At 56.4% G+C, this 22644-nt stretch overlaps 1 protein-coding gene and 1 long non-coding RNA gene across 4 annotated transcripts; one reads left to right on the plus strand and one right to left on the minus strand.

The window, feature by feature from the left end:
- Positions 1 to 110: 110 nt before the first annotated feature.
- Positions 111 to 10238, minus strand: PDZK1IP1 (PDZK1 interacting protein 1). 3 transcript variants are annotated; one of them, XM_041738948.1, is made up of 5 exons: positions 10079 to 10238; positions 9805 to 9978; positions 6879 to 6987; positions 4958 to 5053; positions 120 to 912 (listed from the first exon to the last, which is right to left on the minus strand). In XM_041738948.1, the coding sequence occupies exons 2-5, from the start codon at positions 9869 to 9871 to the stop codon at positions 876 to 878; spliced, it is 309 nt and encodes a 102-aa protein (XP_041594882.1). In that variant the 5' UTR covers positions 9872 to 9978; positions 10079 to 10238; the 3' UTR covers positions 120 to 875. The 3 variants fall into 3 exon arrangements, with proteins under 3 accessions (XP_041594880.1, XP_041594882.1, XP_041594881.1); XM_041738947.1 differs by lacking the exon at positions 120 to 912 and adding an exon at positions 3939 to 4361 and having other exon boundaries at positions 10079 to 10232; XM_041738946.1 differs by lacking the exons at positions 9805 to 9978; positions 10079 to 10238 and adding an exon at positions 7284 to 8263 and having other exon boundaries at positions 111 to 912.
- Positions 2990 to 6925, plus strand: LOC121481527. Its single transcript, XR_005985309.1, has 3 exons — positions 2990 to 3072; positions 5824 to 5978; positions 6224 to 6925. It is a non-coding gene; the product is annotated as an uncharacterized LOC121481527 (long non-coding RNA).
- Positions 10239 to 22644: the final 12406 nt, after the last annotated feature.

Raw genomic sequence — 22644 nt, forward strand, 5'->3', positions numbered from 1 at the left:
CCGTTAAGTGCTCCCCTCAGTGCCCGTCACCCATTCACCCCCACCCCCCTCCCTCCTCCCCTTCCACCACCGCTAGTTTGTTTCCCAGAGTTAGGAGTCTTTATATTCTGTCTCCCTTTCTGATATTTCCCACACATTTCTTCTCCCTTCCCTTATATTCCTTTTCACTATTATTTATATTCCCCAAATGAATGAGAACATACACTGTTTGTCCTTCCCCGATTGACTTACTTCAGCTCAAGTTCAAAAGCTCTACTCATCTGCCCTTTCTATTGAGCGTGGCCACCAGATGGCAGCCGAGGCTCCAGGCCGGCTGACGAGGCTGGGTGGAGCACAGATTTTGGGGGCTCATCACTGACCCCGCGGCCTTGGATCAGGGCCAGGGAGCAGGAAAGTGTGAGCACATGTGCATGCACAAGCATGCGTGTCTTTCTGCACCTCTGTGTGCTGAAGGGTACGGACAGACATACGCCTGGGCAAACCACAGGGGTTGAGCCCTTTCCTTTGGGTTTCCTCCTCACACCTATGGCTTCCCTTCCCGAGTCTAGCCCTGTCCTGGGTGCCGGTAATGCAGAGGGCCGTGACCTCGTTCCTGCCCTTGGGGAGCTCCCAGGCCTGGCAATTAAATAGCCGCAGGGTGGTGCGGTCGGAGGTGGCTGGAATATCCCAGAGAAAGGCCCAGGGGTGGGCGCAGAGCTTCCCCGGCACCTGGAGGGCTTCCTGGCGGTGTCAGGTGCAAGAGCAGCCCACGATCTGTTTCCTCCCAGCAGCCCCGCAGGGAAGACAAGCCGGTGGAGCACCGGACAGACTGGGCAGTCCACCAGCGGTGAGACACAGATCTGGAATTCGAACCGGAGCCTGCATGATTCTCAAGCTCAAGCTCTTGGCCACTGTGTGCACTTCCAAGGGGACCTGGGAATGTGGAGAAGAGCCAAGCTGGGGGAGGCCAAGCCCCAGGCCAGACCTGGGGGAGGGGCAGATGCCTCCCGCCCTGGTCCCAGAGAAGCTTCTGATAGCTCCATCTGAGTCCCCTGTGAACTTGGCCCAAAGGGACAAGGCAAAGTGTATGGGACTGGGATCACCCCCAGAGGGCCACTCTGCACTCCCACCCTCACCTGTACCCTAAGCTGGGGGAGGAATCTCTGCCCAGCAGTAGTCTTGATCATCTGATGGCTCCTTGGAGCAGTATTTCTGCTCATGTTACTCCGAGCATGAAGAAAGTCATCTTGAAAATTATTCCAACCATCTGGCACTCTGCCCTCTAACAGGTGACACTGGAGATAGAATTCCCCAGCCTTTTGTTCTATTTTTTTTAAAACAGCTCCAGACTGGAAGTTCCTCTTCGAGTCTAACTGAAGTTAATAGCGCTGCAATCTACCTCCAACTCTGCAGTTCCTGGGTGGAGCCTTTAGTGGCTGAGTTTGGATGTAACCTATACTGTGACCCTGTGACATAAACACGTTTTAGGTACGGAAGGGAAAAGGAAGGTGCAAGTCCTGCTCCAGGAAGCAAGAAGAGCAAGGTCCGCCGGCAGCCAGAGGATCTCCGGGCCCTGCAGCCAGAGCCGGGCCACCTGAGCACTCTGCCCAGAGAGCAGGTGGAGAGATGGGGGAGATGATGCCACAGGAAGAAGAAGTGAGATGCCAATGAGGGAGGGCAAGGGACTGTCCCCAGCCAAGGGACTGGCACGGGGCCCCTTGGGCAGGCGGGGCGCGCAGGGGGACCCACTGGAAACAGAGAGGATGCAAGGGGAGAGGGGACGAAGGTGGGCGCTAGGTCAGGTGGAAGGGGGAGAAGGAGGCAAGACGGTGGACGGTGGAGGAGGGAAAGCTCCATCAAGGCTGGGAGAGCAAAGGAGGAGCCGGACTGGGTGGGAGAAAAGGGCGGGGAGGGAGCAGGAAGTCCCGCGGGCGCAGGGGCCGCGTGGGGGGCCCCCCAGCCTCCCTCCAGCAGCCGGTCCCTCCCCCTGCCTGTCAGTCAAGGAGACGAGAATCCCCTCCCCCCGGGGCTGGCCTCCCACCCGCCTCAGCCCAGAGGCCCCCTTCCCCAGGCCCCCGGTCGCCGCCCCTTGGGGCTGGCTGTGCAGCCCCGATAGATGGTGGGGGGCCCAGCTGGTGTGTTATCAGCCTCCTCCAGGAGCGAGCCTGAGCCACTCTGCGGCTGCCAGCCTGAGATTAGGCCCCGGAGGGTCATTAAGCACCGCCCTGGCCCGGGCCCAGCCTCCTTTCCCTCCCTCCGCTGGCCAAGCTGGCAGGTGGGAAAAGGCGATAAGGGCCGGGGGCTCTGGGGCCCGCAGCTCTGTGCCCCCTGCCCCCTGCCAGGGCAGGAACACGGGGTGGGGGCGGGTCAGTGCCAGCCCAGCACCTGCAGGGACCCCAGAGTTCCCACCATGCCGGTTGGTCCAGCCCAGGAGGGGCTGAGGAGACTCCCAGAGAGGCCAAGGCAGGGAGCGGGTGGTGCCCCCAGGAACCAGGAGGACTGCAGCGGCGCCCCCGGGGCCCTGGGACGCCTCACAGGTGAGACAGGCCAGGCTGCACTTGCTGCCTGGAGGCCAAGGGATGGTGGCTCTGCCTTCTACCCTGGAGGGCGTGTAGGGCCAGACCTGATCCCCCCACCCAGCCCCTCAGGGACAACTCAGAGCAGCACTGGGAGGGAATGGAGGTTCATGCAGGGAGAATCAGATCCAAGCAGCCAGAAGGTTCAGACCAGGAGGCTAGAAAGGAAGAAGAGAGTGTTTGTGCCTTAGCAGAGGCCCTCTAGTAACTTCCATCCCTCCTCCAGTAAGGTAGAGGTTGGACTGGCTGGCCCCCTGGCTCTGCCCTTTGGTCTGGTCAAGGAGGACTTTCTAGAGGAAGAGGACCCTTGGCAGAGCCAAGGAAAAGGAATATGCAGTTTGAACTGGCAGTGGTGGGTGAGAAGGCATCTGCCCACGTGAACGCAGCCACAGTTCACTGAGCTGAAGGTCAGAGAGGGGAGGCAACTTGTCCTGAGTCACTGCTCAGGGCCCTTCCCTCTGCCTGCAGGCTGCAGACTAGACCTCGGTGTGGTAAGAAAGGATAATTCGGATCTCAGGTGGGTCTTGCCTGGAGTATTTGTCTGAAGGCTTCGAAAAGCAGAGCAATGGCTGTGGTGGGGAAGCAAGGGGGCTGGGACTGGTTGGAACAGGGTGGACAGCCTCCTACCCTCTGGCCCGCTCCTCTGGATCTGGGAGTGCTCCTGGGTGGGTCTGTCTCAGGTTGTCACCCCAGACTCTGTTCCCTTAGAATGGCAGTCACAGGGAGGAGGGGCCTCCACGGTCAGCCAGCTGGCTGGGAGTACCTTCTCCCCGCCCCCATCCTGCTTCATTCCCCAGGGGACCCAGTGCCCTGACTCCACGTCCACCCAGGACTGGGAGTCGGTGGCGAGGATGATTCTACCCCAGGTTTGTGGTGAAACTGGCCAAACCCTCCCCAGAGGGGAAGGTTAGTTCAGAGAGGACTGTGACTCTCCCAAAGTCCCATAATAAGTCTGCAGGGGACAGGGACTCAGCTGGGCTTCCAAAGTCCTAGCCCAGGCTCTGTCTTGGAGCTTCTTATGCTCAAAGGCCAACCCATGCAGGCTGGAGCTGCCTGGATGGGGGATGAGCGAACAACCTGCAAAGCCAGGCAGCATAGAGACTTGGTAGGGGTGTCGGTGCTGCGCAAAGACAGGCCCAGAAGCATAGCTGTTAAGGGTAGGTCGGGGGGTGGGGGAGCACCAGCAGGAGGGTCTCTGCCTAGAACAAGGGGCAGAGTGGGTGAGCTCCTTGGCCCTGTGGTCCTCCCAGAGAGGGTTTCCTGCATAATCCTCCAAAGCCACCATGACAGTGGCTTTGGAAGGTGATGGTCATGATTCAGAAAGCAAGGTTGGGCCTGGCTATAAGCCTGAGGGGCTGTTTCCGAGCCCTGGGAACATCAGGCTTGGAAATACAAAACATCTTTATTTCACAGAAATAAGAGCCATTTCCACGGTTACAGGGAGTGGATGTGAGGCAGGGAGGAGGTGATGAGCTGACTGTCCTCTTCTGAAGGGTCTTCTGAATTGAATTGGGTGGGAGACCTGGCGGGAAACCCTAGGGCCACAGCTGAACCCCAGCCTGGACACAGCCCTGACTGTGGCTGGTGACAATTCAAGGGGAGGTGGGAGGTGTGGGGTTGGGAGAGTCAGCCTCTTATTGTAGATTCCTGCGTAGAGGAGAGGCTTGTGTGGTGAGCCGGGCATCGGTCACAGGCACCTGGGGTCAGGGCGGGGGGCCACAGGCAAGTGGGGGTCACATGGGGGTGCTGCGGACATTGCCCTCCTCTTCAGGGACATTCTCATAGGCATTCTCGTGTTCACTGGACCTGAGAGAGGATGACAGGGGTCATCACCCTTCCCAGGCCATCCCCTTCTCCCTGCCTTGTCTTGTACCTGTGTGGGCAGTTTCTTCCAGAATAAATATACTTGAGTGCCAGAGGGACTTCCCCTGCCCACATCTGGTCTCAGGTGCACCTGAGACTGGAGGCCTCTCGGCACCCTTCACTGAGCCCCATCTCTCTCCTACGCTGAGCTCAGCCCCCACTGGGCCCCCACGGGGCCCCCACTGAACCACCCCCTCATGGAGCCCATCTCCTCACTGAGCTGCCTCCCCTCCTCACCCCTCTCCCTGAATTGAGTCCTCCCAACTCCCTTCAGAGTCCCCTCCCCCACTGCACCCCTCCCTGTGAGTCCCAGTCCGATGGCCGCACCGCACCCCTGCCCCCATCCCCATGCTGGGCCCCCAGGAGCCCTGCATCCTCACAAAGCCCTCACAGGCCTCCCTGAGCTCCTCTCTTGGCTGAGCCCCAACCCCCATGAGTCCTCCTCCTTCCTTGCCCCCCCCCCAGCCTTCTCCCCCCACCCCTCAGAACACCTGGTCCTTCTGGAGCACAGCGCGGTCAGCCCTGTACCGGCGCCTCACCTGAAGCTGGCCGCCGTCAAGGAGTACCTTCCATCTGTTCCTCCCAGGATCCCATCTGCCTTGTTTGCAACGGTCATGACCATGTTCACAGGCTCCCTGTGGGCGAGGCTCATCAGTGGGGCTCCCTGGGTCCCGACCCTCTTTGTCCTCCCCCTTGTCCAGTCGGGCCCTGTCCTAGGCACCTGTTGTCACAAGTCCAAGGGCAAAGGCTGGCCCCCCGCAGAAGCCCCTCTCTCCAGCGGGGCACTGTCAGTGGCCTGACTCTGGCCCTGCCCCACGGGCCTTCACAGCCATCTCCCCCCTCCAGGGTGGGGGCCTCAGGTCCCAACTCGAGAGGTGCAATGGATTTACCCCGGCCTCACACTGACCACCGCCCAGCCTCCCGTGCGGTCCCCCTTGTGGCCTCGGCTCATGACCCAGTGGGACTTAGCGTCCCCCCACACTTCCTCAGGGGCCTCCTCCGGCACTGGGTGCACAGGGTCCGCATCCACTGAAGGCAGAGCTTGGGTCCGTTGGAAAAGGAAGCATTTCCAACAAAAAGCTCCTGGCTTCTTATTAGGGTTTAGACCGCGGGAGTGCGACCTCTGCCCCCACCTACTGGAAACTGCTCTTACAGGGACTCTCTACAGGGCGCCGCCTGTCCTCCCCTGGCCACCCCTCCCACCCAGGGCGCCACAGACTTGCTGTGTCCCACGGTGCACTCAGCAGCTGCCTCCGGATCTTGGGCGGCTCCGCACCTCCGTGCTCGGGGCTGTCAGAAGCCCGGGCTCATCCCGTCCTTCCTCCCTCCTGCCCGCCGCCATCCCCATCCACTGCCCCCTCCACAGCTGCCACATGTCCCCTCTCTGTCCCCTCACTACCTCCAGAGTCCAGACTCTCCGGCCTCGTGTGCAGCCCTTCTCACGTGCAGGTGGGCCCCTACCCACGCGTGCACCCAGGGCAGTCAGAGCGGTTGTGCTCAGGCCACCTCTCCTCCCAAGACCAGCATACAAGCTAGCGCTGGGGTCCTGTCGCAGGAAAGGTAAAGCCCAAAGTTCGGGGTATCGGTGTGTACAAGGCCCGCTAGGCCCAGGTCCTGCCCACCTGGCCAGCCCCCCGGGGACCTCTCTGGCCCTCGCTCCACCTGTGGCAGCTGGTGTTCCCTCACTGGGCTGCACCCAGGCCCCGGCCCCATTCGTGAGAGCCGCCTTGCTCCAGGGGTGGTGAGCACAGGGTGGGCTGGATTTTAGCCCACCTCTCTCTAATTCTGTGCCTGCCTTTGCCCAGGAACCCCTGGTACCCTCAGTGTCCTCTTCCCACAACTGCAATGCTTTCCCCTGCATGCTCTATCCTGAACCTGGCTCCTCTGCACTCCTCAGCCCTCAGAATAAACATGCCATCAGAAGCCCTCTTGGACCACCGTCCCTGGGCCCCCAGACCAGGGCAGGCGCAGCACCACAGTACACTCCCTCCTACCATGGAGCTGAAACTTGCACTGTGATTGCTCCTGGCCTTCCGGTCTGGGAGCCTGGAGCGTGGGGCTGTGTGTGTCCCACTGACCCTCTGAACCCCAGCGTGTGGCACCTGACCCTGAAGAAAGATGCAGCCTTCTTCCCAGAGGTTTGCAAAGCCCCCATCACAGGCTGGGCCAGCGTCCTGACTATGGAGAGACACGGAGCCTTCAAGGAGAGAAGACCCCGGAGCTCACGGTGAATGAGAACCAGAGCTGTGGGGGCCGACGAGCCCGGCTGGCAGCCACTGAGCCTGAGCTCCCTGCCAGGAGACCTTCAGCTCAGTGTCACTCCACACAGGGACAGGCCTGGACTCTGGGCTTCCACGGCCCTTCTCAGCACTCCTAGAGCAGTAGCAGTGGTCCTGGGGTCTGGCCTGCCTGTGCCAGCGCAGACCCTGCCCCAGCCACCCCTTCCCGGGCAGCACTCACGGCTCTTCCTGGCACCAGAAGCGGTTGACAGCAAAGGCGATTGCCACGAGGACCAGGAACACAGCCACAGCGATTAGGCCTTGCATCCAGGGCTGCAGGTTGCCCAGGCCTGGAGAGAGGGGAGCGGGGATGCTGCAGGCGGCTCAGCTGCTGTGGGGGCTGCAAGTGCAGAACCCAGGAAGGAGGGGATGCCCCAAGGGCTAGAGCCTGTGTCTGAGGCCATCAGCTGGCTGCCAGGACCAGAGGAGACATTCTGGGGCAGCAGCGGTGGCAGCGAGGGGGACCCGCTTGACCCCCCCACTAAGCTGAGAAAGGGATGACACTTGGGAAAAGGAATTCAAAAAAGGAATGAGGAGCCAAGAAGAGACAGCCCAGAGCCCCCACCCGCCCCACCACGTGGGTCACCTGCAGGGCCCCCTACGGAGTGTCTGGGCCCCAGGGACCAAAGGGCAGCTGGGCAGCTGGACAGCTGGACAGCTGGCCTGGGCCCTGCCAGCCCACGGTGTCTCCCGTTCGCCCTGGCTCCCAGAAGGCCGGAGCGGCCCAAGCTGATAGGACTGGGCTGGCATCTGGAAGATCCTGTTCTGTAATGAGGTTTCCCTGGTACGGGTAGGGCGTGGGAGTGTAGGACAGGCAAGGCTGCTTAGCTAGGGGTGCCCAGAGAGAGGGGCGGGACCAAACACCCTTGGAAGAGCAAGGCAGAGGGGCCAGGGCTCCTTCAGGCCGTGGGGCCAGGAAGAGAGCTTCAAACCTGAGCCCCTTTGGTCTCCTCCAGCTGGGGGCCTACCAGACTAGGCCAGACACCAGGTTGAGGCCCCATTCATCACCTCCTCTACCTCCTGACCCTTGACCTTTGACAGCACCTCTCACCCTCCAGGTTTCCCCAAATCTCTGCCCTCAGCCACTGGCAGGCCAGACAGGCTCTCCCCTCCCCCGGCATCCCTGTGCTCCAGGAGCCTGAGAGAACTGGGCCCTGTAGAGGATAAACAGGCAGTAGCAGACAGGTCTCAGGAGGGGACTGAGGCCAACAGGAGGCTCCTAGAGGGTCTTGCCTCCAGGCCAGAACACATGCAGCCCTAGTGCCGCCCTGTATTTAGGAGGGCCCAGGCTGGGCATCAAAGCCCTCATTCTGTCTCATTCTGTCTCAGTCTCACTCAAAAGTCCTTCCTTGAGTCTACCCTAAACCTCTCCCGCTACAGAGAAGGCCCAGTCTGTTCTCTGAGTAAACTCTGAGTCTGGCAGATATAGGGAAGACGGGAGGGATCTGGGAATTCTCTGGCCTGGGGCCAGGTCACTGTGGTTACCCTGAGTTCCATACTGGCCAAAAAGCAGTGCTTTGGACTCATTGTTTCCCCCAAGAAACAATGGATCAGACCCATGTTTCCTCAGGTCGGTGGTTACTCCAGGATGGGGAGTAAGGCTAAGCCCTGGGCTGCCCCTGTCTGCCTCCTCCAGACCCTGCAGCCAGCTCCCTCCAGATACCAGGGAGCCCCAGTCCCTGCTGCTCCTTCCCTGTGGCTCTGAAGTGAGCAGAGAGCCTCAGGCGGGAACGAGGTGACCTGAGCCCTGTCCTAGAAGGATTGCAAGTCCCTCCGTTGTCACCTCAAATTTCCATGTCGATGAAGTTCTTTCCGGCTCATCTCTTAAATTGGGCAAAAGATCCTGCGGGCCATGCATCCACTGCTGGGAACCCAGACCACCCCCTCAAGCAATCGGGACTGCCCTGAGCCAGCCAGACCCCGCCGGTGATTGACCCCAACACGGAGATCCCCCCGACCTTCACTGCCCACCTGCATGGACCCACCTATTTTTGCCCTACATTTTTTGCACCTAAACCTGGAAGTACGTTTGGCACGCTGGAGACAGTCTTGCCCTCACCAAAATAAATCCCTTTCTTGTTTCACCACTGCTGTTTCTCTGCCTTTGGATTTCGTCAGTGGCAAGTAGCCAAACCCAGGGTGTTTGGGACCCCCAGAACCAGGAGCGCTTGCACCCCGGCTGCATCCCTTCTTGCTCTGCTGTGTGATCCACACAGGTTACTCAACCCCTCTGATCTCCAGTTTCCAAGAGGGCTTCTGAGCCTGGGAGGCAGAGGTGAAGCAGACATGCGTGCAAGCTGGGGGTCTCTGCAAAGGAGGGGGACTCCGGGAGCATCTCCGCCAGGCCCCTTCGGGCCCCATCTGGATGCACGTGCAGGGCCCCACACTTTGGCTGCAGATGCGGCATCACTGCTCAGGGCAGACAGCAGAGCTCAGGGTGTGGTGCTTCACAGGCATGAAGCCTTCCCACACCCTAGCCTGGCAGCTGTTCCGGGAGGCAGGCAGGGCAGCTTTATTGTCCTCACTTTACTCACTTTATGGATGAGGAAACTGAGTCTGAGAGGGGGGCAGTGATTTTCTCCAGGCCGCACACGGCAAGACAGTGGCAGAGCTGGACAGAGAGCTCGGGCTCGGGAGGGGGCCACACCGGGGCGCTGTCCCCCATCCAAGCCCAGGTTGCTGAGACAGTGGGGACTTAGGCCAGAGCCCTGACAGTGCTCCCCGGGGCCCAGCCTGCCCTGGGAGGGGAGCTCGGGTCCCGCTCCCCCATTCCTTATACCCGGGACCCCATGTCCTCAGGACCCCGCTGTCTCTTGGGCAATTCCTGCTTCTAGAGGCTGGGCCTCAACTCCTGTAGGTCTCCAGTCCGAGACCCCACACTTTCCCCGCTGCCTGCGTTCCTCCCTGGGAGAAAGTGAGTCACAGACAGAAGCCTTGCTCAGGAGTCTCTGCCTTCGGAGGTTCCTCCAGAGAGCCCAGGCCCTGCTTCTTCCCCTCCCCATTGCAGGTGCCCGGGTGATGAGGGAGGCCAGACAACCACCCCATCCACCCTGGGTTCCAGGGACCCAGCCCAGCCCTCCTCACCACAGCCACCCATCCTGTATTACCTTGTTGACAGCTGGCAGGTGGCACTGCCGTGAACAGACCCAGAATGAGCAGGGTGAGGGCCGACATGGCAGCAGGAAGCTTCTGGGCCTTCTCTGGCAGCTGGTATCTGGGCTCCTGGAGCTGCTGTGGGGTCTGTCCAGAGGGCCAGAGGTCAGCTTGGGCTCAGTCTGGCCCTGGAGGAGAGAAGCTAGTAAAGAAAAAGGCACAGGAGGAAGGAAGGGAGGTGGAGAGAAACTGCCCTCCCTCCCATGGTAATGAGCTTCCAGGCCTGACCTCCCAGGTCGGTGCCCGGCCCACTCGAGCTGGCACTCGAGGTCATCTTTCAGAGGCTGGCTAAGAAAGCAGGTCCGAGGAGGAGGGAGATGTGAGGAGAGTTGGTGCCTCACCGCCAAGCCCCAGGCCTCTCCAGTTTGGGTCAGCTCCCCCTTCTTCTCACAGCGGGGGCTGGGCTGGGGCTGGAGCTGGTTGTGGGGAGAGGAGTGACAGTGCCTCTCCCACGGGCGGGGCGTCTTGGAAGGCTGACAGTGGGATTAAGAAATCTGTTGTCTAAAAAAAAAAAAAAAAAAAAGAAATCTGTTGTCTGAGCAGGAGCTTGGAGAAAACCCCAGAGGCTAGGTAAGGTCAAAGCTGACCACCCACGGCCAGGCCTACTTCCTGTTCTTCTCCTCACCTGTCCCTACTCAGCCAGGCCAGACCATGGGGCTCCAGTCCTGGGACACAGCCCTGGCTTCTGTCCCTCCATCCCTGGCCTGGCTCAGTAGCTCTATCATCCACCCTCTCTCATGGGGCTCTGGACAGAGGGCCTGAGGGCCCCAGTCCCCAGCCTTCCCCACCCAGCCCAGCTGCCCTGGTCCTGTTCAGCTTTCCTCTCGGCCCCAGAGGGGTTCCTGGAAGCTGGGTGGAACCTCCCTGGGACAAGACCCAGGTTTGGTCAGAGGCCTCTATATATCCCTCTGACCCACCTCCACCCATCACAGGGAGACAAGTGGGTGAACACAGCCCTGCTGTGCCGGCAGAAGAAAGATCCCCAGGTGGAAGGATCCCATCTGGGGCCCCAAGCCCCAGGATCACATGGAGTCCATCTGGCCCTCCAGCTCAGGAGTGAAGAATGACCCAAGTACTTGTTGAGGCCCGGGGCTTAGGGTCACACTGGGTCTCCCCCCCTCACCCCTCCCCAGGAGTACAGGAAGCCACAGATGGAGAGTCTGACTCCACAGACACCAAGAAAGAAGAACCCAACATACTGGGTGAAGTCTCAGAGATGGAGGGTCCCCAGAAGCCAGGGCATAAGCTGGAAGCTCCTCCACAGCCTCCTGGCCCAGAAGCCACCAAACTGCTGCTCACAGGACCTTGTGGGCCACCCCTTCTGTCACAGGATGGTTCTGTCAGTGGCAGCAGTCAGGTGTCCTGCCTCAGCCCTACTTCCTGACCGATCTAGGGCAGGACACCCCGCTATCATCCAAAGATGGGGTGCCTCCGGTGATCTAGGGGAGCTTGGCTTAGACTTGAGTGACACATACACATATGTCCTGTTCTCCCTCCCTAGCCCCAACCTGGTGTCCTCAGAATCTTCTGGCACAGTTTGGCTACAGTAGGCACCATTTGTGTTAATAAACAGCCAGGGAATCACTAATTGGAATGCAAGGAATGGGGTTGGATTTAATAAATGTCAGGATGCCTCCTTGGAGAGTTTTGAGCAGGGCAGCCACGTGGGAGGTCCGGATTTGAGAAAACACCTCTGGCCTCGGAATGGAGAGAGGGGAGGGGAGGAGCTGCAGAAAGGAAGGTCGGCAGAGGGGGGGTCCCCCACAGCAGCCCCATACCCAGCGGCTTGGCGGCACTGGGCTGTGGCGATGCACCTGAGCCCCAGTTAGGAGGTGGGGTGCACAGGACGTGGCTTCTGGACGCAGTGATTAGCCAGGAGTGGCTGCGGGGACAGGGAGGTGCTGAGGGTGATGCCCAGTGCCTCGGAAGGGACCGAAGCAGGTCTCAGAAGAGGTGGGGGGATGAAGAGCTACAGGCTCAGCCGTGTCGCGCTTGCGGACCCTCCAGAAGGAAACAGTGGAAAGGCGGCAGGAAGGATTCTGGGCCTGGAGTAAAAAGCTAGAGAGACATGTGGTACAGCACTGGTAACTGAGGCCCAGGACTGTGTGGTCCCCCAGGCTGTGTGTGGTGTGTGCGTGCTGTGTGCGTGCTGTGTGCGTAGTGTGTGTAGTGTGCATGGCGTGAATGTGTGTGTGATGTGTATATGTATGCGTGTGCATGAGTGTGGTGTGTGATGCACGATGTGTGGTACACGTGTGGGTGGTACGTGTGGTGTATGTGTGGCACATACACATGTGGGGGTGGGGGGTGGGGGGTGGCAAGAGGAGAGCAAGAGGAAGGATAGAATCCAGGGACCAGCACACAGTCCCAATCACAAGGGTCTTTTAAAAGGAAGAAGAACAACTTAAAGCAGGAGAAGGAACCTCAGAGGAGCGAGATGTCCCAGAAACCCAGGAAGGAGACACCCAGTAAGAGCTGGGCAGGGGGGGGTCTCTGTTGTGACACGCCCCCAGGGAATGCCCCCCAGAAGTAGCCCAGCCTCTCCCATCAGTCCCCAGGTACCACGTCCTGCCTCCCTCTCAAGAACCCAGGGAAGGACACTGACTCCTGCCAGCGTGTTTTGGGGTGGGTGCTGGGGCAGGGGGATGAGCAGGAAGGACATCCGGTGACGGACAGGAGGAAAACACACCTCCCAGGTCAAAGTCCTAAGCTTTAGAGCAAAACAAGTTGTTCCGGAAAAAGGGAGTGTGGGTGGACACTTGGCTTTGAGGTTGCTCTCTGCTCTCCGGGCGTCCTCATCCAGCTGAGGGGTGTCACCTCCCCAGCTGCAGGGACATGGCCCTGGGTCCCCCTGGTAACGAGTTAGGCCCCCTGCTGTTCTCGTGTGGGCCCAAGATCCAGACTCAGGCCTCAGGAGCTCTGCAGGGCTGGACCCCGTGGCCTCATCTCTGAGCCGCTGCTCCATCAACACTCAGCTCCTCCCTCCTGGTGCCACTCTCCACCCTGAATCACCAAGGCCCCCAGGGACAGGTCCCCGTTGTGTGGTCACCTTCCGAAAAGCCCAAGTGGGCCTAGACCTCCCCAGGAGCCTTCCCCCAGCGCCACCCGGCCTGCCATTGCAGCAGTTGCCAGCAGGTGGCAGAGTGCAGCCCCAGCCCCAGCCAGGTGGGGGAGGCGAGAGGGGGCCAGCTTGGCCCTGAAGGTTCTGCAACTTCCCCTCCCTCCGGCCCCCCACTTCCGCCCCCTTCCAGGGGTGGTTTGGAGGAAGAGGAGGTGGACACTGACATGTCAACAGGCCACCACGCTGGGCCCGGTGCCCAAGCATGCTCAGGGCTGTGCTGCAGAGAAGTCACAGCCAGCCAAATTGTTATGGCAGGCATCCTGGAGGAGGCGGCTGGAGGAGAAAAGTTAGCTGAACTGGTGGACCAAGCAGGAAGACTGGGAGGCCCAGTCGTTTGAGTGTCTGCCTTCAGCTTAGGTCATGATCCCAGGGTCCTGGGATCGAGCCCCGCATTGGGCTCCTTGCTTGGCAAGGAGTCTGCTTCTCCTCCCTCTCCCTCTGCCTGCTGCTCCCCCTGCTGGTTCTCTCTCTCTCTCTCTCTCTCTCTCTCTCTCTCTCTCTCTCTCTCTGTCAAATAAACAAATAAGATCTTTTTTAAAAAAAGAAAGAAAGACAGCTCCAAGAAGACATCCAGACAGAGAGAGGACAAGCAGGGAGACACATCGGAAAAGGGTGTTTAGGGCACAGAAACGAACAGGAGTGGTGGAAGGGGAGGTGGCCGGGGTGACCGGGGGACTGGGTGACCGGCACCGAGGGGGGCACTTGACGGGATGAGCACTGGGTGTTATGCTATATGTTGGCAAATTGAACTCCAATAAAAATATATACAAAAAAAAAAGCTTCTTTCTCATTTTCATAGTATTTCATCTCATTAATGTCTTTGGTGCAAGCCTGAGAGCTCCAGGATACCTTGTTCTATTTAGTCAAGCAGCTCCGGCTTAAACCCTTTATGGGCTTCCCAGCAACTCTTAGATAACATGCAAACTTGGCGTGGGCTTGCAGATCCTACCAGCTGCCCTAAGCCCCTGTCCCGCCTCCTCTGGCCCCAGTGGCTCTTCTCTCTTCCTAAGAGCAGCCAAGCCCTTTCCCGCATCAGGGCCACTACGCTTCCCCTCCTATTGGCCTGGCGGGCTCTCACCCATCCTCCAAGTCATATCCTAAATGTCACTTTTCTCCAGGGAGCTTTCTTGGACTCCCCTTCTCTCCCATCTGAAGTCACTCTTCTGGGCCCCCCGCTCATGATCACAGGTGCCCCTACATACTGACCTGTGTGTTTACTCATTTAAGGCCTGTCTCCCCAGAGAGAAGGCATCGTGTCCATGTCACCCCCGGGACACTAGTACTGAGCGCAGAACCTGAGCACACACCTCAAAATACTTTATGAACATATATCTCAGTATCTCCAGTTCCTACCCCAGGGCTAGCAGAAGCTGCAGCTCCGGGAATGGTGAGTGAATAAAGCAAGTATTTTAGCTCCAGTCGGGTCCCTGTCTCTCTCTACCTTCGAGCCGTGAGGGCAGAGCCGGGGTCTGGTTCACCTCTGTCACCATTGCTCAGACAAGTTGGAGCTATCCAGCCAGAATAAGAGTGTGCTCCTCGACCCTAGAGGTGTGCAAACAGGCCAAGAGCCAGATCACCCAATGGGAGCATCTACAAAAGGGCATCTGGCCTTCTAGTTCTGGAAGCCTGTGATTCCATGACTCTGCCAACACATGATGGTGGATATTTACTGGACATTTACATTTTAATCTGGTTCTGAGGATGTGGTCTGGTGGGGACTGTAGTAAGCGCCTCTTTTCTCAGACTCAGGACTGCATTTACCCGGCTCCCCTTCACTTAGCACTCCCAGCACAAGGGCCCCCGGGCAGAACTCAGGGACTCAGGAACTTGCTCCATTAACCTCTAACTAAAATTGGCCATTTTCTTTCATTAAAGAATGAAGGCAAAGCGGGGGTAGGGGCACTTGGCTGGCTCAGTTAGTAGGACTCTTGATCACAAGATTGTAAGTTTGAGTCCCATGTTGGGTGTAAGGATTACTCAAAAATGAAAAAATATTAAAAAAAAAAAAAAAATGAAGGGCAGCCCAGGCGGCTCAGTGGTTTAGCACTTGCCTTCAGCCCAGGGTATGATCCTGGAGACCTGGGATTGAGTCCCATGTTGGGCTCCCAGCAAGGAGCTTATATCTCTGCCTCTCTCTCTCTCTCTCTGTGCCTCTCATGAATAAACAAATAAAATCTTAAAAAAAAAAAAATGAAGACAGCAAACCACAGTCCCTCTGTGTTATTTCCATAGCACCATATACCATTGGTGCAGACATCTGGGTACATCCCTATGCTCATCACTCTGGAAGGATAGCACTCATCGGGACTGTACTTCCACTAGATCTTATTATTTAATACATTAGAAAAATATACACAATTGTAAACACATAATTTTAAGATTACTATAATTACATTTCAATATAATTGGTTTCCTTCTATTTTACACATTTAAAACCACTGCTCTGGGCAGCGCCAGTAGCGCAGCAGTTTAGTGCCACCTGCAGCTCAGGGTGTGATCCTGGAGACCTGGGATCAAGTCCCATGTCGGGCTCCCTGCATGGGGCCTGCTTCTCCCTCTGCCTGTGTCTCCGCCTCTGTGTGTGTGTGTCTCTCTCATGAATAAATAAATAAAATCTTTAAAAAAAAAAAAAAAAAAAACACTGCTCTGAGAACGGTGTCCAAGGGCTGCACCAGACCACCCCTGGGCTCCATGACACAAAGCAGCTTAAGAAGCCCTGACTCACCAGGCGCCTAGGACGGGTCTGCTCAAAGCAATGCCACGCAATCTCAGGGTCAGATCTGGAGAAGGATTGGTACTCTGGACAGGGGCTTCCTGGGGCGCAGAGCTGTGGGCCACCGTCAGATTGCATGGGTGCTCACCCCTGTACAGGGCCTCATGCCTGGGAGCTGGATGGGCCAAAAAGCACCAGCCCTGAGGCAGCCAAACCAAGGAATGTACTGGCTGTGGCTCCTGGGTCCTAGGAGACCCCACTGGGCCGGTGAGATTTATGATCAGGACCCCCCAGTTGGGGAAGATCAATCACCTTCTCCTGTTGCCTACTCACTCAGCCAAGAAACCAAAGGGCTGGCCCTGTGCCGAGAGCCCCGCCTGCCGGCAGAGGTCCCAAGGCCCAATCCTTGCCCCACCCAGTGGTTCAGCACAGACCTGCTCCCCTGCCTACAGCACTGCTGCTCTAGGGCAGCAGCAATGGAACCAGGCTCCCCTGGCCTACACGCTCATCCTGGATGGTGTGATCCTATTCCTCATTTTCCAGCTCAGGAAGGTGTGACTCACACAGGGACAGTCACTCCTTTTTTTTTTTTTTAATTGAAGTTTGATTTACCAACATATAGTATAACACCCAGTGCTCATCCCATCAAGTGCCCTCCTCAGTGCCCATGGGGTAACTGGGTGATGGGCACTGGGGACAGTCACTCCTAATTGAAGCTCACACTGTAAGTTAAGAGGGGAGGGCTACACCCTAGGCATCCCTGTGCAGCCCTGGGCTCGGTCCCTTGGTCGAGCAACGATGCATTGGTCATTTTCCCACATAGCACCTGGCTTGCTTTCATTCAACATATTTAGTGTCTACCAGGGGCCTGGAAATACCGTAGTGAACACGATAGGGCTCGCATCACACAATTACCTAATTAATTATCTAATTACGTTTGACCCTTGAACAAATGGGTCCACTTGTACCTGGACTTTTTTCAGAAAATGCAGTACATCACTGTAAATGTATCTTATTCATGATTCATTTTTTTCTTAATATTTTCTTTTCTCTAGCTTATGTTATTATATGACTACAGTATATGATACATGTAGAAAAGAAGTGTATCAACTGTTCATGTTATCAGTAAGGCTTCTGGTCAACATTAGGCTATCAGTAGTTAAGTTTTGAGGGAGTCAAAAGTTATACATGGATTTTTGGCTGTGCCGGGGGTGGGGGCTCAGTGTCCCTAGCCCCTGTGTTGTTCAAGGGCCAGCTGTAACCTAGTTGTACCGAGTATGTTAAAGGAGATAGAAGAGTGCCAAGAGCTTATAAATGGGGATGCCCTCCACTGTCGGAAACCAAGAAAAGATAGTACTAAATCTAAATGTCACCCATTCATTTATTCTTCATTCAACAAATATTTATTGAACGCCTCCTATAGACCAGGCACTCTTTGAGATGCCAGGGATCCAGCAATGAACAAAACAAAGTCAAGAACTGACTCCTCATGGAGCTTACTTGCATTCTGGAAAGGAATGTAATCCAGGAAACAAATAAATAGATAAAAGAGGTCATATGGCCACATGGGAAAGAGAACCCAGGATTGGGAGGGTGGGGTGCTGGCAGCGAGGGGTGTGCTATTTCACAGAGACTCATCAGGGAAGACGCCTCTCGGAGGCGACATCTGAGCCAAGAGCTGAGGTGAGGAAGGAGGATGTTCCGCTGTCACAGAGCCGAGAATCTCAGGCACAGAGAGCAAACAGCAGGTGCAAACGTCCTGAAGCAGGAGCATGAGGGAATTGTCAGCATGGCTAATAAAGAAGCAACTGCAGGAGAGGAAGTTTGAAAGGCTGCCTGAGAGCACCTCATCTGGAGCCTTGTAAGGACTCCAGACTTTAGGGACTTCAGTTCTGAATCAGGCTGAGCCAAGAAGCAAGGAGAGGGCTCTGAGCACAGAAGACATGATGCGGCCTCTGTGTTGAGGAAAGACCACGGGAAGCAGGAAGAGCAGGAGTGAGGAGACCCAGTCAGGAGGGCAGGGCTACAGGCGGCTTGGCTCCAGGTAGCAGCCGTGGAATCAGGGATGCATGATTTGAATCCAGATATGTTCTAAGGGGAAAGCCAACATGATTTGGAATATGGGGGAAAAAGAGAAGCCAGGGGCGGTTTCAAAGCTTGGAGTCTGCTCGGCTACAATAGAGTCGGGGAAGGCTTGGCAGGGGCCGAATTGGTTTTGTCTGGAGAGGAGTATGCGAGTCAGGAGCTGGAGGTGTCAGGTCTAGGCTGGGAGCTGTCGGGGAGTGCTGGGGGGCTCCCCGGGACACAGGGACAGAGGATATGAAGTGCCAGGCTGTGGGGGGGTGGGGGATAGCAGATATGAAAGCCTGCAGAAGGAGGAGCTGTTGGGGGAGCAGCCGGGCAAGAGAGCAGAGGGTGGTCAGGAAAGGGGTCTTGTTGGCTTTGTGGGACCCGTTAAGAGGTTTGTTCTTTCCCTTACATGCCGTTATGGTGTTTTGGGCAAGGGCATGGCACAGGCAGGCTTGAACTTCGGCGAGGTGTCTCCAACCACAGCTGGAAGGGTGGTTAGACAGGCCATGAGGGTGAGCTGGGTGCATGGGGGAGGTGAGGGATCCAGGAGGCGGGAGGGATGACAGTTAGAAGGGCCGTGGAGAGAAGTGGGAGGATGGGAGGACAGCTGAAGGAGCACAACTGGCTCGGTGCTAGAAGAGAGTGAAGAGGGAGAAGGCATGTAACAAACTCTCAGTGGGTGTTCTGTGCATGCCCAGCCCCGCCCTAGGGGAACCCAACGGTTAGGGATGAGACCAGCGGAGAGCACTGAGCCAAATGCTGGGTCCTAGTGCAGGCAGGCTGGGTTCCCGGCACCCAGGGGACCTCTCAGGATGTAGTTGGTATGCGGGAGACATCCGAGCTGGAAGTAGTGGCTTAGTTTATGGGTGGTGGCTGAGGCCTTGGAGGAACTGATGGGACTGGGTGAACAGTAAGGCTAGGAGCCAGCCCCAAGAAATGCCTATGCAGATGCATCAGGGAGTGGATCCCCATCCCAAAAGGAAAATAAAGAAGGAACACATATCCCCTTCATATCACGTATAATCAAAGTACCAGCACCAGGCATGCCCCCATATTTCAGGGCCTTTGGAGTCCTGTAACTGATTTTATTTCACCCTGACTACAACTGTTTTCTTCTTTTGATACTAATTTTGCCATTAGTCCATTAAATATTTGGAGAGACTGAGATTTTCAGCCTGAAAAGGAGCATTCTCAGGAGTCTCTATCTCCAAATATCTGCAGGTCTGCCCTAGGCCAGAGAAAAATTGTGCTCTGTGCCCTCTAAGCATGGAGCTGAGGATGTGGTCACAGAGGGGATCCCTGGCTGGCTCAGCGGTTTAGCGCCTGCCTTTGGCCCAGGGTGTGATCCTGGAGTCCTGGGATCGAGTCCTACATCGGGCTCCCCGCATGGAGCCTGCTTCTCCCTCTGCCTCTGTCTCTGCCTCTCTCTCTCTCTCTCTCTCTCTCTCTCTCTGTCTGTCTCTTATGAATAAAATCTTAAGAAAAGAGTCACAGAGAGCCTGCATTTGGTTCACTGTGAGAAAGCCTTTCTTAAAGAATATCTAGGGATCCCTGGGTGGTTCAGCAGTTTGGCACCTGCCTTTGGCCCAGGGCACCATCCTGGCGTCGGACTTCCGGCACGGAGCCTGCTTCTCCCTCGGCCTGTGTCTCTGCCTCTCTCTTTCTCTCTCTCTATGTCTATCATGAATAAATAAATAAATAAATAAATCTTTAAAAAAAAAAAAAGAATATCTAGTGATAGCAAAGAAGAGCCTGAATGGTGGTGAGGTCTCCATCACTAGATGTGTGTAAGTTGGAGCTGTGAGCTTGCAGAGAGCAGAGCACAGGAGGGGGCAGGGAGGGATGAATGGACTCAGTGCTGAAGTCTCTGGGGCCCAGGGGGAATGAGCTGAGGGTCAAGACCCTCACCCACCACTAGTTGAGTGAGCTGAGCAAGAGTCCCTCCCTGAGCCTCTGGTTCCCAGCAGTGCTGCACAGGATTGGTTGGAGGGTAATAAATGCATCTGAACACCTGGTAGCAGTAGGTACTTGAGGAATGCTAGGAGCACCCAGATCTAAACACGGCATCCAGTGGTTGAGCTGTACTGCGCTGTCCCAAACCAGTCCTTTTTCAGAACAGAAACCTCTGTAGGCCAGTGAGAGGCATGATGGGCACATTCCATTGGCTCCACGTTCACCACCTCTAACTCAGTGTGAAGAAGCCACACCCAAACCATCTGAACATTTCACATTTGGAGCTTTCATCTGAAAGCCAGACTGACCTTCAAAATGAAAATGACTTTAAAAGTCTGGAGTTGCATGCAAAAGTTAAAACAAAAGCAATCATAATTTCATGGTTGGGAAAAAATAGATTTTATTTGAAAGAGAGAGATAGAGCACAAGCAGGGGGAGTGGTAGGCAGAGGGAGAGGGAGAAGCAGACTCCCTGCTGAGCAGGGACCCCGATGTGGGGCTCAATCCCAAGACCCCAGGATCATAACCTGAGCCAAAGGCAGACACTTAACAGATTGAGCCACCCAAAAGCGCCCCCAAAATATTTTTTTAAGATTTTATGTTTAAGTAATCTCTACACTTGACATGGGGCTTGAACTCACAATCCCAAATTCAATAGTCCCATGCTCTTCTGACTGAGCCAGTCAAGCGCCCCCAAAAATAGATTTTTTTTTTTAAAGGGAGGAAATACAACAAAATGTTCATTGGTGACCTGGGCTGAGTTTGTGATTTTTGTTTTGTTTTATTTTATTTGCTTCTCTTTCTGCTCTTTCCAGAGTTTCTATAACAAAAAAAAAAAAAAAAAAGTCTGTTGGAAGAGAAAAAAAAAAACTTGTAGTTTGAAAACAAACAAAATAAATCTGCATTAAAAGACAAAATTAAGTCACTTTTCCAAATTTCGACTAGTGCTCTCTATAGCCCAAAGTTAACCCAGAGTCTCTGCCAAAGAATCTTCTCTGGCGGGACAGGGGCACGAGGCCTTTTCGGCAGAGCCCAGTCCGCCTATTTTCTGGCTAAAGGGAGGCTGCCCCCAGCGGCTCTCCTAGAGAGGCCCCCCAGGTGCCAGGACACAGAGGAAGCATCTGGGACTTTCCCTCCAGCTCAGGCCAGAAGACCCATAACATCAACCCTACCACTTCCTGGAGGAATACTTACTACGGACGCCTGGGTACCAGGGACTCAGCTTATCTAATCCTTACCATTTTTTTTAATAATAAATTTATCTTTTATTGGTGTTCAATTTGCCAACATACAGAATAACACCCAGTGCTCATCCCATCAAGTGCCCCCCTCAGTGCCTGCCACCGAGTTACCCCCACCCCCCGCCCTCCTCCCCTTCCACCACCCCTAGTTCGTTTCCCAGAGTTAGGAGTCTTCATGTTCTGTCTCCCTTTCTGATATTTCCCACACATTTCTTCTCCCTTCCCTTATATTCCCTTTCACTATTATTTATATTCCCCAAATGAATGAGAACATATAATGTTTGTCCTTCTCCGATTGACTTATTTCACTCAGCATAATAATCCTTACCATTGAGGTGAGTGCTAGATCCCCATTTTACCGTCAAGAAGACAGAGGTTCAGAGAAATTAAACTCAGAAAGTAAGTAGATCCAGAATTTGAATCCCCATTTACTTGATGCTCTCAAGTATTACATTATGCTTCCTCTTCACGTTAAAAATAAATCAGTTATGGGTGCCTGGGTGGCTCAGTTACGTGGCTGCCTTCAGCTCCGATCATGATCTCGGGGTGAAGGTGAACACGCCGGGGTACACCTGTCCTGGGCATGCGGGGGCCGGGAGGGGGCATCTCAGCCGTGCGGAGCTCAGAGGTGGGAAGGAGAGATGATGCATGCGGGACATTCAAGGAGCTCAACAGGACCTCGAGGGAGGATGGAGGGCAGGGAACGGCACAGCATTTTTGGCTCCAGCCCAGAACTGGCATGAATTTTTAGGACACTCTCTGGACCACGCGTGTTACCTGCCCTTCCCTCCCCAAATCTGCCCACAGCCCCAGAGCACTCGAAGCCATCAAAGTGAGTGACAGCAAGCTAAGCACGGCCACTTGGGTCTGAGGAGGCCCCTAGTCTCTCTCTGAGGACCCTCCAGCAAGGACAAGTGCAGGACAAAAGTGGAGCCTCCCCCCCACCTCCCCGCCCGCCACTGCCCTCATTAGCATCATACAGAGAGCCTGCCAGCAGCTCCCGGCAACTGCACAGGCCAGCCAGGCTTTGGCTGGGCCCCAACCAAGCAGGCCCCTGAAGAGCCCTGTGGGCCACCCTGCCCCCCCAGAATAACCACGCCAGGCAACCACCCCCTGTCCTGCCCGCCCCACCGCACTGCCCCGCAGACCCTGCAGAGGCGGCCAGAAAGCCAAATGGAGGCGGGGAAGCAGACAAGCCCTGTGTGAAGACTCCTGGGGTCTTAGAGGCCTCGACCTGTGCCTGTTATTAGACTTGGGGTCAAATCCTCGCATCATAGACCAGGGCAGTCACAGCCTGTTGGTCCCTGGTTCAGACAGCTGCTCTAGAATGTGCCACTGCCAGACAACAGAGTGGCCGCTTCCCAGGACTTTAAGTCTCAAGCCTGCAGGCAGGTAGCAGGCAGCAGAGCTCTGGGGTCCCAGGCGGTCCAGGGCGAGATTGCCTGGGGGCTTGGGGCTGGGAGTGCCTGTGTCTGTCTGGATCCCACCTATTCAGGGGTAATGGAGAGGGGCGTGAGAGTGATGGGGAAGCCTGATAGCACATTGAACATGCAGCTCCCGGGAGACTGCTGGCAAGAGGGGCGGAGCAGGAGGGAAGGAACCAGGGCCAGCCTATGTGGGAACGGCCAGGGGGCAGAAGGCCTGGCCTCCTGAGATCCTGCAGAGCCTGGGACCCAGGAGCACTACAGGTCCCAGGC

The sequence above is a fragment of the Vulpes lagopus genome, chromosome 23 (genome assembly GCF_018345385.1).
Source record: "Vulpes lagopus strain Blue_001 chromosome 23, ASM1834538v1, whole genome shotgun sequence".
NCBI classification, from domain to species: domain Eukaryota; kingdom Metazoa; phylum Chordata; class Mammalia; order Carnivora; family Canidae; genus Vulpes; species Vulpes lagopus.